Source organism: Lepeophtheirus salmonis, chromosome 4 (assembly GCF_016086655.4).
Source record: "Lepeophtheirus salmonis chromosome 4, UVic_Lsal_1.4, whole genome shotgun sequence".
Lineage (NCBI taxonomy): Eukaryota > Metazoa > Arthropoda > Copepoda > Siphonostomatoida > Caligidae > Lepeophtheirus > Lepeophtheirus salmonis.
Window position 1 is genome coordinate 42,409,196 of NC_052134.2, and position 12,031 is coordinate 42,421,226.

The 12,031-nt window shown below is 34.1% G+C and overlaps 4 protein-coding genes across 6 annotated transcripts; 3 read left to right on the forward strand and 1 right to left on the reverse strand.

The window, feature by feature from the left end:
* The first annotated feature begins 1,948 nt into the window (after positions 1-1,948).
* Positions 1,949-4,623, forward strand: LOC121115988 (uncharacterized). The gene is made up of 3 exons (XM_040710174.2): positions 1,949-2,250; positions 2,314-2,800; positions 2,881-4,623. Exons 2-3 carry the CDS (start codon positions 2,496-2,498, stop codon positions 4,376-4,378), a joined length of 1,803 nt encoding a protein of 600 aa, XP_040566108.1. The 5' UTR covers positions 1,949-2,250; positions 2,314-2,495; the 3' UTR covers positions 4,379-4,623.
* A 37-nt stretch (positions 4,624-4,660) lies between these two features.
* LOC121116611 (uncharacterized) lies at positions 4,661-6,015 on the forward strand. The gene is made up of 2 exons (XM_040710875.2): positions 4,661-4,901; positions 4,961-6,015. Exons 1-2 carry the CDS (start codon positions 4,661-4,663, stop codon positions 5,899-5,901), a joined length of 1,182 nt encoding a protein of 393 aa, XP_040566809.1. The 3' UTR covers positions 5,902-6,015.
* Positions 5,986-8,955, reverse strand: LOC121115987 (uncharacterized). Of its 3 annotated transcripts, XM_071887938.1 has the most exons (6): positions 8,904-8,955; positions 8,113-8,579; positions 7,798-8,049; positions 6,719-7,730; positions 6,391-6,666; positions 5,986-6,339 (listed from the first exon to the last, which is right to left on the reverse strand). In XM_071887938.1, the coding sequence occupies exons 2-6, from the start codon at positions 8,375-8,377 to the stop codon at positions 6,030-6,032; spliced, it is 2,115 nt and encodes a 704-aa protein (XP_071744039.1). In that variant the 5' UTR covers positions 8,378-8,579; positions 8,904-8,955; the 3' UTR covers positions 5,986-6,029. The 3 variants fall into 3 exon arrangements, with proteins under 3 accessions (XP_071744039.1, XP_040566107.1, XP_040566106.1); XM_040710173.2 differs by lacking the exon at positions 8,904-8,955 and having other exon boundaries at positions 8,137-8,815; XM_040710172.2 differs by lacking the exon at positions 8,904-8,955 and having other exon boundaries at positions 8,113-8,705.
* A 525-nt stretch (positions 8,956-9,480) lies between these two features.
* Positions 9,481-10,482, forward strand: LOC121115989 (calcium load-activated calcium channel). The gene is made up of 2 exons (XM_040710175.2): positions 9,481-9,980; positions 10,163-10,482. The coding sequence occupies exons 1-2, from the start codon at positions 9,592-9,594 to the stop codon at positions 10,335-10,337; spliced, it is 564 nt and encodes a 187-aa protein (XP_040566109.1). The 5' UTR covers positions 9,481-9,591; the 3' UTR covers positions 10,338-10,482.
* Positions 10,483-12,031: the final 1,549 nt, after the last annotated feature.

A 12,031-nucleotide genomic window follows, 5' to 3' on the forward strand; every position in this document is an offset into this window, starting at 1 on the left:
AGGAGTGTCAGAATATTCAATTATCTGTAATCCCCCACCATACACCAGGACCAGGAGCCATCCTTCTTCTCAACGAGATGGATAGGTGACTACCAGTTGGACTTTCATCTCCGGATGATTCCTGCGGAAGGTAACTTCGATACTTCCTTTTTAACAATTCATTCCTTCTCAGGGTTAAGACGACGCGTATGGGTGAAGCAATGAACTCCTGTAGTACATATATCATGGTTGACAGGGTTGTTGGCAAAATTCATCCTGTGACAGAGGAGCAGGGAATCGAAAAACTATTTCCTTAACAATATCACAACTCGCTCCCATTGAAGATGAAAGTGATGCACTACTCTCTAACAAGTCGAGGTTCATATTCTCACAGAGTTTAAAGTAACTCAGAAAATCCACTCCGATGATACCATAACCGATATCGGTGATTATAGTATCTCCCATTGTAACTCTCTTGCAGAGCTTTACGTTTCTACTGGATCGCTTTGGCCCAAATGAGATTAGGAAACACTACTTTATCAGGATCTGGAGCAAATGATGTTGGAAGTATAGACTGCTGTCATCCTGTATCAATGAGAAATTTGATTCTGTTACTAGTCACAAAGAGGAGTTTGCTGGGAAAATTATAGAGATTTAACCTTGGGACGATTCTCTTTGCCATATTAGTTTATTTTTAAACCAGGAGTTTGGTACACTTATGTGGAGTCTCAATGCCCTCTTTCCCGCTTTTTATGATAGAAACATTGTTTTTCTTTGTAGGTTCCACGATGTATGGACTCCAGGTTATCCTTGATCGTATTTAACATGTTGGAGATCTCCCTCACGGTTCGAATAAACTTAATAGTTCTTTGCTCACATCCGCGAGCTGCACTGAGAGTCCACTCCTTTGGGTATCTGGAGTTGATTCCTCACGAGAATCTGTTTGATTATAGTTTCCGCACATTGGTTATATTCGAGAGATAATTTTTCTTAAGGGACTTCTACAACTCGGCCGTTTCTAGCCATCACGTCGGAATCACCAGTTTAGCAGTTTCAATAAGAAATCATACACCCATAGATTAATCAAACTGAACTTTGAATTTATTAGAGTTATTTAAAACTATTTTTTTCTTAGAAAGGCTTGTAGATGACAAAATAATTTATTCGTAGCCATTGACAAATGTATTCCTTATGTCTCGTAGTCAACAAACTGAACATGTTTTTAAAATTAAAAAATTTGTAAGTACTATAATGCCGATGTCAGCTGAAAGATATTCTATAAAACCTAGACAGTTTATAGACAAAACCCTAAAGTTGTCCCGATCATATCTGTAATTTACCGGATATGTTTGAAAGTTGACGAAAATTAACCTTTTTTAAAATACGAATTTTAAAAAGGTAACTTGGAATGCATTATAACTATTTAAACTAAATTTATTTACACAAAGTTTAAGATAACATAAAAATGTGTGAAAAGCCTAAATTATTCCGGATCATATCCGTAGTTAACCGGAAATATCAGGAAATTGACGAAAATTAACTTTTAAAAAAAACACACATTTGAAACAAAAAACAAAATCCAGAGAGTTGTTGCTCAGTTCATGAAGAATAGTTTGCTGATAAAAAAATCAAAAAAAAAAGCGGAGAGTAATTAGCGACAAAAGAAATACACAAATTGATTTTTTTTAGAAAAAACAAGAAAAGCCTCTAAAAGTAAATATGACAATTTTATTGCACCCACGAGTCCTTTAGCTATTAAAGGGCTACTAGAAGTCTTCTAGTAGCTCTTGAGATATTATATCAGTCTAAAAGAATCTTGCCATTTTTTTCCAAATAATCAATTTACCTTTTTCCCTTTACCCTTTTTCCCTGACACCTGTGGTGACTCCACCGACCTAGTTAATAACTGGATGCACAAGCTACTGAATAAAAAAAGGACAAAAAAACACCTGTCTTTCAGCTGTTGATTACTGCATAAATAATAATACTCGTGGTTTTTTTTTAATTACATAGATATAAGATAAAATATCTGCTGACGGTTGACTCTCCTTTTCTTTGCCCATTGAGTACCCAGTTATTAGTTATTATATAGGTCGGTGCGTGACTCCGACAAACAAACCAATGAAGGAAAAATAATAAATGAATTAAACTTGAGGACTGGAGTCAACAGCTGTCCCGATTATGTCTCCGATCCTTTTCTCTAATACTCCTAGGCTTCTCATTCTATATAAAAGTACGAACGTATAATTATTCAATGAGTTCTACTCCTTGGTATAAGATCATGTAAAGTTTGATACTAAAAATTGCTAACCTATCCCTGCCTCCCCTATTTAGATAGTAAAAAAGGAGTATTAAAATGCGCGCGAGAGATCTTTCGTTGATGAGCTAGCATTAAATGAAGCGTCTGCTGTATCCTGATAAAATATTATAAATGTAGGTGAGTCTTTGACTGTAATACTACGACTTCCATATTTTGGCTATAGTGTGACCGCCAGGGAAAGGCTAGGAATATCAATATGGATTTTTATTTGGATCCGTTTGAATTCCCAGCAATTAAAAAGGACATTCGATCTTCATTTGAGAGTTATGTTTCGAGATTTGAGGCTGCTTTTAAGAAGGAATGTCCCATGGATTTGGATCGAGATCCTGATGACATCAAACGAGACTTGTTTCTCACAGTGGCTGGAGAGGATTTCCTTCAAGACTTGGAGGAAATTCTCTCCTATCCAGAATGTTCCTCATTTGAGGTTATTTTAGTTTCATTTCTCGCCAAGTACAAGTCTCATGAGTTTCTACTCGCTGATGCACTTGAATTTCGGAGGTAATGTCTCATTTCCCTGCTTCTTCCTTCTTCCAAATGACTCTGGGATTAATGTGTTTCCTTGTTTCTATTCCTTCTAGTCTGGAGCAGAAAGAGTGTGAGAGTGTCCCGGACTTCGTTTCCCGAGTTCGCATCAAAGCCTCTCTTCTCAATTACCATTGCAGCGAGGATCTGGAACAAATGATTTTAATTCAAACGCTCTTGGGAATCCAGGACAAGCAACTTTGTCAGGATGCTCTGGAGAATGCTTGGAATCTGGATGAATTGATTTCCCAGTCTGAGTCTCTGGACCGAGAGGTGGTCGTGAGTCTAAAAGAGACGGATACCCTCGTGTCCAAATCCGAAAATGGAGCCTACTATGACCAAAGGGCTTTAGAAAAAAGAAATGGAGAAGACAAGTTGTATTCTTCCCCTTCAAGGCAGGGAGAGGTGATGAGTCTGGGTGATGCCTTCAGTCAAAGTGCTGTGGTTCCCACTAAAAAGATCTGCATGGATGTGGCATTCAACGTGAGGGGTCTCACCATTGCCCTTCAAGAAAGTGAAAAAGAGGAGGACGATGCAAGTAAAGAGACGAAGAGAAAAATATTGGAGGAGATTTTGAGTGAATTCAAAGATGAGGATGAGGATGATGATGAGTCCATGGACAAAGGGAGGAGGATTCTCTCTGCACAGAAACGTGTTCAAAGAGGCAAATCACTCAAAGGTCCCCTTCGTTGCAATATTTGCGCAGATTTTTTTGATGATAAGAAAAAGCTTATTCGCCATAGAGAAAAGTCTTGTAAATGGTGCTCACTCTGTTTCCAGACAAGGAGTGAATTTTCTCTTCATAATGTGGAAGCCCACAATAATACAACCTCTCAATGCACACTTTGCCAAAAGGTTTTTACTTCAAAGTCAGGCTTAGATCTTCATATGCAAACAATGCATGAAAGAAATGAGAAATTTCGCTGCGGGTATTGTGGTAATGGATTTCCTATCGAAAGAATGCTATCTGCTCATATTAAGAGAGTGCATTTAAAAGAAAGGAAATTCAATTGTGATCGCTGTGGTAAAAGATTCGAAACCAGCAGTTTACTCACTAAGCATATCAATGGAGTTCATGAAAAGAAGATCAGCGCCATTTGTCATATATGCTCCAAAGCATTTACCCAAGATTCTTGCTATAAAGCTCATGTTCTTAGGGTTCATGAAAATGTAAGAAACTTCAAATGTGATGTGTGTGATGCTCGTTTCCATGCGAGTGCTGATCTTCAAAAGCATAAAAAGGGCGTGCATGATAAAATATTGGATTATGTCTGTGAATATTGTAAAAAAGGATTTTCTAGAAATTCCATTCTTCAAAAACATATTAAAGCCATCCATTCCAATGAACGGGACTTTCAGTGTAGTTTATGTTCCAATGCTTATGTCTCCAAATACAACCTTAATCGTCACGTTCAAGAAGCCCATGAAAGAGTGAAACAAAAGTGCGATATTTGTCTGAAAGATATTGCGGGTTTTGGAACGGGGAATTTAGCTAAACATAAAAGAACTGCTCATGGAATTGCCTCCTCCAATACACTCATACACACTCAATAAAGATTAGAAATTGTCCATCGAGCAAATTCCTCTACCTCGATTTTTCTAATGACTTGTTCCTCATTCCTTTACAAAATTCATTTGTGTACAATAATTAACTATTATATTAATTTATGTGTATGTATTGTATATGGGTTCGTCCTTTTATTCATTTTTGTAATCTCTTTTTTGTCATTATATGAAATCCCTCCTTAAAAGAAAGCAGTAAAAATAATTTATTTTAAACTTTTCCCTTCTTTTCTAGATGAAAATATTTTATCACTTATAAATAAGAATGACATCATGGAGTCTGCTCGTATTAAATCCGAAATACTGACGCGAATAAAGAATAATGCATCGAAATGCGGGTTAGAATTAGGCTTGGATATTTTGTCTCTCCTGGCCGAGTATTCTGTTTTCCATGTAATTTATCAAATATTAAACTACTTGGATTATCTCGATGTTTTTTCTTGTTCAGCTGTTTCAAAAAGTTGGAATTTCATAATTCAAGATAGTTTGGATCATTCTAAAAAACTTAAGAGAGGTAAGCCAATACCTTTATTTTGGTGAAGATAATGACTTATGATTTATTCTATCCTTAAGGGTGGTCTTCAAAAAACCCTCGTATCAAAATTATTCAATGTGATAAAGCTAGATCTGTTTGTACAATCAATGAGCTATCATCTGATGGAGAATCTATATTCTTTGGGATTGGTACTCCTGGAAATCTTGAATTATGGAATCGTCGGCCATATCCAACGAGAAAATGGATAAAAAAGTCAGTGCATCCTGATGGAGTTTATTCCTTAGAGATGAATACCAAGTACTGCTTCTCTGGAGGAGGAGAAGATGGTATTGTTTACATCTGGAATAGAGAGTCCGGGGATTTATTACATTCTCTTATTTCCCATGAATACATTGTTTGGAAGATACAGCTTCTACGAGATGGGAACTTATTCACTGCCTCTTATGATTGTTCAATCTGTGTTTATACTTCAACTAAAAAGGATGATTGGGTGCTCAAAAAAACACTAAAAGGTCCACTTGGGTGGGCAGACGCCCTCGAGTGCAATGGAGAAATTATGATTACGCAAGATGAAAAAACATTTGTGCTTTCTGTATGGAATTTATGTTGGAACGAAAACGAGGTTAGTGATAATTGTTGTGAATTACTCTTTTCCTTGGTTGGGCATGAAGAAGAAGTTAATTGCGCGATAATACATGGTAATCAGTATATTTTAAGTGGAAGCTCAGATAAAACACTGCGCTTATGGTCTTATGAAAGTGGTGAGTGTCTTCATGTTCTAACTGGATTTAAGGGAAAGGTTTGGTGTGCTGACATGAACAATACACAAATTATAGCGGGTGGAAGATTCGGTCAAATCGGGTTTTGGAGTCTAGAAGAGCTAAATGAAGGAAAGGGACGCATACTAGATCCTCATTCACACATAACTGCTGTAGGATCAATTAAGCTTGAAAAACTTGGTCTTTTGTCAGGAGACGGGGAAGGACATATTTTTGAACTGGATTTTTGGGATACTTAATTTGTTATGTCTTTGATTGAGATTAAATGTTGTTGGCAATTATGATTATTACTTTGAATCGATTCAATTTAAATAATTGTGATATTTATTTATTTTAATAAATTTATTCATGTACTAATGTCTATGTTTCATTCGTGTTTAAGCTTTTTTTTGAATAAGCTAAATAGTCCCTGCCTTGAAAATATGTTTTTAAACTTGTCAACCATCATTTCTTCTGATAAAACAGCATCTTTATACTCGTTTAAATCATACTTTTGGCAAATTTCTACAAGTTTTGACATAAGCTCCAGATCTTCGAGTCTTTTAATTTTATTAATTAAGACTGTTATGTTAAGATGATGAGGTATCCATGGGTTCTCATATATAATTTCTTCACTTATTCTAGAGAATTGCGAAATGCCACTGAAAAATAGTCCTTCCCAACAACATATTAATAATCTAAAACGAAAAAATCTTTAAAACTGATCATTTACACATATCAATTATCACCTAGAATCGTCGTTTGTGTTCTTAATTTGGGATCCGTATGACTTAATATTCAAGAAAATTTTCAAAGCATCTTCCCTTTCTTCAACACTTAAGGAACTTGGACTTGTTAATAAGGAATCACAAAAAAAACGAACGTGTCTAATTATGTTGTCCGTAATTGAAGTATAGATCCGTTCGTCGTGCATTGAGTTTTGGTTATATTCAATAAACGATATGTAATATTTTAAAATAAATATCATATCTTCCTTTTTGCTCTCAGAATCTATCCACTTCAATCTGGTAAAGGTAGTAAATTGTACTGTGATAATCGAATTAAGTATATGTATACCTCATTTGGCCTAAAATGTAGTTATTTTCAACTTCTAAGACCTTATCCTTCAAAAAGTGCTTCGATGGGAGGAAGTCTCTCATTTGCTTGAGTAATTTGGGTTCATTTTTAATTGCAATTATTAATAGCAAAGTGACCTCTTTTGAAGGAAGAGCATCTGGAGTGAATGTTTGTGTAACAATCGATTCAACAGCAGGCTGTAGATCATTATTTTTTAATAACTCAAGAACTTGTATATCTGTAAGCTCTTGCAAGGCGTTACCCATAAGTTGAACGGTTTCAGCGCTATCTTCAAATTCTGGAAAACTTTTTACAGAGGAAGACATCGCTTTGGATCGTTCTGTGGTTCTCTTTGCATCCACAGTTTTCAAAAAATAAAATAAGAATTCAGGCGCAATTGCTTCAATATCTCTCAACGTCTGAAGCGAATATACATTTTTTTCATTGAACAAAGCATTAAATGAGGGTTGATTTAAATAGTTCAAAGACTCAGGTAATGAATTTGATTCCATTAAGTACTGAAGTAATGGAATACCATATTTTTGGTGGAGATCTTCTGAAATTAAACGATAGTACTCTGAAGCAGATTCCATCTCACCGCCATTTAAATCTTTAATCATAACTTGAAGATTCAAAATTAGAGGAAGACCCAGTCTTAAAATGTATTCCTTAGCTAAAGAAGGCTCTGAATCAAGAGATCGTAAAAAAATATCAGTATTATAACTCATCATGGTTAATGCTTCAGAGAAATGACCAATATTCCAATGACAGATGGGTTCATATTGACTTACAAGATTCTCTAATACAACTGGATTCTCAAATGTAACTTTAAGCTTGTCCTTAAATTCTGAAATGTTTCCAAGAGACATCCATTTCGGAAATATTTTCAAATCAAATTGTGAATCTGTAGAATGATCATGATATTCTGTATCATAGAATCGACAAAAAGATGAAATTTCCTTTTCTAAATTGGAATAAAGTTCACCACTAGGTATTTCGTTCATCCTTATTCCTAACAAAAAAAAAATGAAAATTAATATACCCATCAAATATTACTGATATTAAAAATTGTTACACACCACTTCTAAGGACTTTGAAGAAATAACAGAATTTGAGATTGATATCTCTCGGTAACTCATGATCCAATGATCTTGAATCATTGAGCACATTAAGTATTGAATAGAAATATTCAATTCGTTTATTGATGTGAAATGCATTCGTGTCGTTTTCATTCAAGGATCGATACAGCAATGAAAAAGATTTGACGCGTATGACATCATCAGTTAAGAGAGTGCTTCTCATCCAAGTCGGATCTTTTGAACATTTTCCTCCTGCATAAAAGGTTATAATTGAAAAGACAATTAATAAATAATTAATTTATAACAGATAAGTGCCTTTGAAGGATTGAAAATAGTTACAAAGTTGTGAGAAGGGATCTGGGTTATTTCTCAAGTGTTGACGTGAAGCAAGAAAGAGTGCTCTTGGCTCAATGAAGCGGTGAATGCTTCTTTCGCTTGGTGCTGAGAGGATTTCCAATGTGTCTTGAGATACTCCCCATTTCTGGGATAAAGTTTGAAGCGCCAAAGCGGAGATGCATCGAACATTAAGGAAATATCTGTGTGGAGGAGTGTCCAAGCGTAAAACAGTGGAGAGGAACATTTTCAACTAATCCTGGAGTTACGATTCTGACTGACGATTGTACCACTCACTGTTGCATTCTCAATATTTGAATATTCAGTCCATTGGCCATTGGAAATGTATGCATTCCATCAACTTTCAAGGAATCTAATCAGCTGATACTATGAGGTTCTTGACCATCACGCACATATCATATGAATTTTGGGTGTCAGAATCATTATCCCTCATTAATATTAATTAAATTATAATAAGTCTAATTAATGCTATTACAAAACTTATTAAATATCGCAAGTTTTTACTGAGCAGAAAATAAGTATTACTTAATGATGGATTGAATATCCATTCAGTTACAAAGGCAACAATACGCATAATTAATGACAAATGCATCAATTTGAGCATAATTTTAATTTGTAATTTTTAAAAAGAAGATATTCTCAAATTTAGTATTAAAATACGTATAATATATTAATTATTATTATTAATAGCAATTAAACCACCGGCGCATTTAATTCTATTTTTATATATATAAATTATTATCCAATAATACATTATCGCTGTACATAACCTTTTTATCTTTCAATTGAAACGCAAACGTCATTGGTTGGATCCTATAGCGTGCTGAAATGTTTTATCATTTATCAGAAAAAACAGCCTTTGACTACTATTAAAATTACTCAACCTCGTAACGAATGAAAATATTACATATTGACATAATATATACCTACAATTAATATTAATATTTATTATATAAAATAGTTACATATAATGAAGAAATACTATGTCATTTTATGGAACGTGTTTTTGAATTTAGCAGAATGCATAATATTAATAAGAGTAGATCCTAAAAATACGAATAAATATTATATAATATTTAAAAATCCATTTGAGTAGTAAAATGATATCTACTGTGTATGAGCTAGGGTTTATACATATAAATTAAAACAATGTTATATTATATATAAATCAATATTTAAACTACTGTAAGGATTGGGAATTGAAATGGTATGATGAAATATGGTAATGTTCAAAAAATAGTAAGGTTGCAAAGAAAAAAAATGAATTGACTGCTGTTGATGTACATATTTTTTTTTTTTTTTTTGTTCCAATATTATCACGTGACAACGATCTAGAATAACGTCATCAGTGTACAATTATAACACCAAAGTATAATCTTAAGTCTTTATTTAATTAACTGTAAATCCTGAAATCAATGACTGCGGCGTGAATCTGAAAGAATGTGGTCAGATACTTTGCTCATCGTCTTTATCTCTGTTTGTACAGTTCTTCTGGGTGAGGGCTTGACCTGGTTGTTAGTCTATCGAACGGAGAAATATCAGAAACTGAAAGGAGAGATCGAGAAGACGTCGAAACGGCTAGAAAAGAAGAAGAAGGGTGAAGTTGGACTCACTCTAGATCGAAACTCTTCCTCCAAAAAGCGTAAATTGGAGAGGGATGAAGAGAAGCTCAAAAATACGAACCGGGATCTTATGCTCGTTAAGATGAAGTCCATGCTGGGCATCGGCTTTGCCTTTACTTCTTTGCTCTCCATGTTCAATTCACTCTTCGAAGGAAAAGTCGTAGCCAAGTTACCTTTTTCTCCCATTTCGTGGGTTCAAGGCATAAGGTAATTCTATTAATATGAGAGTCATCTTCATTATTAATTATTATTGTTAAACTGCACCTCTTTATAGAGCCTAAACATTTCCTTGTTAGTTGTTATTACATTATAACTTTGACTTCCGTGATGATAAATAATTAGTAATGGATGATGAACCTTTATGCTATTTAAACATTTATTATTTGCAGTCATAGAAACTTGAATGGAGATGACGTAACGGATTGCTCTTTCATTTTTCTCTATATCCTTTGCACCATGTCCATTCGACAAAACATTCAAAAGGCTCTAGGGTTTGCTCCTTCACGCTCCGCATCCAAACAAACCTCAGTCTGGAGTACAGATCCCAATAAATATAAATGGTAAATGGAAGTTATGATAATGATGACACTAAAGTTATCTTCAAAATCAGGGAAAACAAATTAAGTGATTTGCTGGATAATATCTGGTATTCTTTTCTGATGTCATGTCTTCTTTTTTTAATAATATAAATATATTTTAAAGCACATGATTCGTGTCAAATTCATCATAGTATTATTAAAGGATATAAAAACTATTTTTTTTTTTTTTTGTTAAAATAATGAACACTTTATTCTGGTGTTTATATAGATATACATTCGTACTTGATAGTATTGGCATACCTCTCCTTTTCGTCATAAATTCGAGTTCAAGTCTATATTACAAGTGTTATAAATAAACTTTTGTACATTGAGATGAATATAAAAGTCACAGAAAATTAAAGTGAGGTTGTGTTAAACGCCTTCGTTCAACTCAGATACCTTAACTTTATAATGCCTGACTTGAGTAAAAATCTTAAGAATATCAATCGTTATACAGGGACGTCCGCAGGATTATATTGGGATGGGGGCTACAGTCCAGCCCCTGTGGACGCCCTTGTTATATTTCAGAAGAATTTAAGTATTTTTATCCATGATCTAAAACAAGGGTTATCAAACTGGCCGATATAGATCCCAAAGGTCAGTGAACGTCCCTGAAATAAAAAAGGTTCTGTAAAAAGATTCCTATTAGATACAGCAACATTCTGCTTGGATTATGCAGATTTCTTCCTCGTATAGACGCGAAACTTTTTAAAAACGTTGCCGTGTGGACGGAGCCCTAAAGTACACATTCATTGCACAATAATGAACATACTTCTACTTTGTATTGCCTTTGAAAAAAGCAAGAACTCTAAATTTTAGAGAAAGAAAGTCAGTCTAGGAATATGCTATAATAATAATGTGTTCGAATAAGAAGAAAAAGGGAATCCCAAGTGATATTACTAGAATAAGGTTAGGCCTGTCTGTTATATGGTTTTGTGGAGTTTTATATTGATTTGATAAACAAAGGAAAACATTCAATTTTATAAGAACAGGGTAGTTAAATATCTTTAGATTTTAAAGTTAATGGCCGTGTAACAAGTATCCTCACTCTTACCTACTGATGTAAAGAAGAGAACCTTTACTTTTAAAATAGCATTAGTAAGGGAAAAATATCAGAGTAATATTGAAATTCATATATATTTATTATATTACACGTTTTAAAAACAATGTATACGAAAAATAGGTGAGAATGCTTACTTCAGAGGGAGAAGTTAACACCGGCGCTGAACTATTAAATAATGAATAAAAAAGAAGAAAGAGCTTACGCAACAACCGCTTTCTTTTTCAAATTTCTAAACATAGTTTTTTCCTTAGAAAAATGTCAACTTGATCTATAGTGATGAAAATCCTGTGGAAAATGGGCAAATAAATAAAAAAAGAAAACAAAAATCAACATGGTCACTAACAATTTAAAAATGTTTTGAAGGAGAGAAAGAATAATGCTCATGGACATTACATTTGATCATCTACAATGAGCTGTGAAGAGAGAGGAAGGAGACAAGTATATAATCTAAGACATTTGCCAGAATTACTCCGATGCCGATCCCCAATTCTACTCCGAGTCCAACAAGGACTAACAATTATTACTCTGCAACACATCATCAGGGTTACGCTCCGTCTTTTATGAGTACACACGACCGTTCAAACAGGTTTTGAATATAATAGAATTTAGGAAATGAT

Excerpts from the sequence above, each read along its gene's own strand:
- LOC121115988 (XM_040710174.2), top strand. The coding sequence starts at position 2,496 with ATGGATTTTTATTTGGATCCGTTTGAATTCCCAGCAATTAAAAAGGAC. Across the intron at positions 2,801-2,880 it reads GATGCACTTGAATTTCGGAG|TCTGGAGCAGAAAGAGTGTG; the intron begins GTAATGTCTCAT and ends TATTCCTTCTAG.
- LOC121116611 (XM_040710875.2), top strand. The coding sequence starts at position 4,661 with ATGGAGTCTGCTCGTATTAAATCCGAAATACTGACGCGAATAAAGAAT. Across the intron at positions 4,902-4,960 it reads TTCTAAAAAACTTAAGAGAG|GGTGGTCTTCAAAAAACCCT; the intron begins GTAAGCCAATAC and ends TCTATCCTTAAG.
- LOC121115987 (XM_071887938.1), bottom strand. The coding sequence starts at position 8,377 with ATGTTCCTCTCCACTGTTTTACGCTTGGACACTCCTCCACACAGATAT. Across the intron at positions 7,731-7,797 it reads CTTCAAAGTCCTTAGAAGTG|GAATAAGGATGAACGAAATA; the intron begins GTGTGTAACAAT and ends TTTTTTTGTTAG. Across the intron at positions 6,340-6,390 it reads AACACAAACGACGATTCTAG|ATTATTAATATGTTGTTGGG; the intron begins GTGATAATTGAT and ends TTTTCGTTTTAG.
- LOC121115989 (XM_040710175.2), top strand. The coding sequence starts at position 9,592 with ATGTGGTCAGATACTTTGCTCATCGTCTTTATCTCTGTTTGTACAGTT. Across the intron at positions 9,981-10,162 it reads TCGTGGGTTCAAGGCATAAG|TCATAGAAACTTGAATGGAG; the intron begins GTAATTCTATTA and ends TATTATTTGCAG.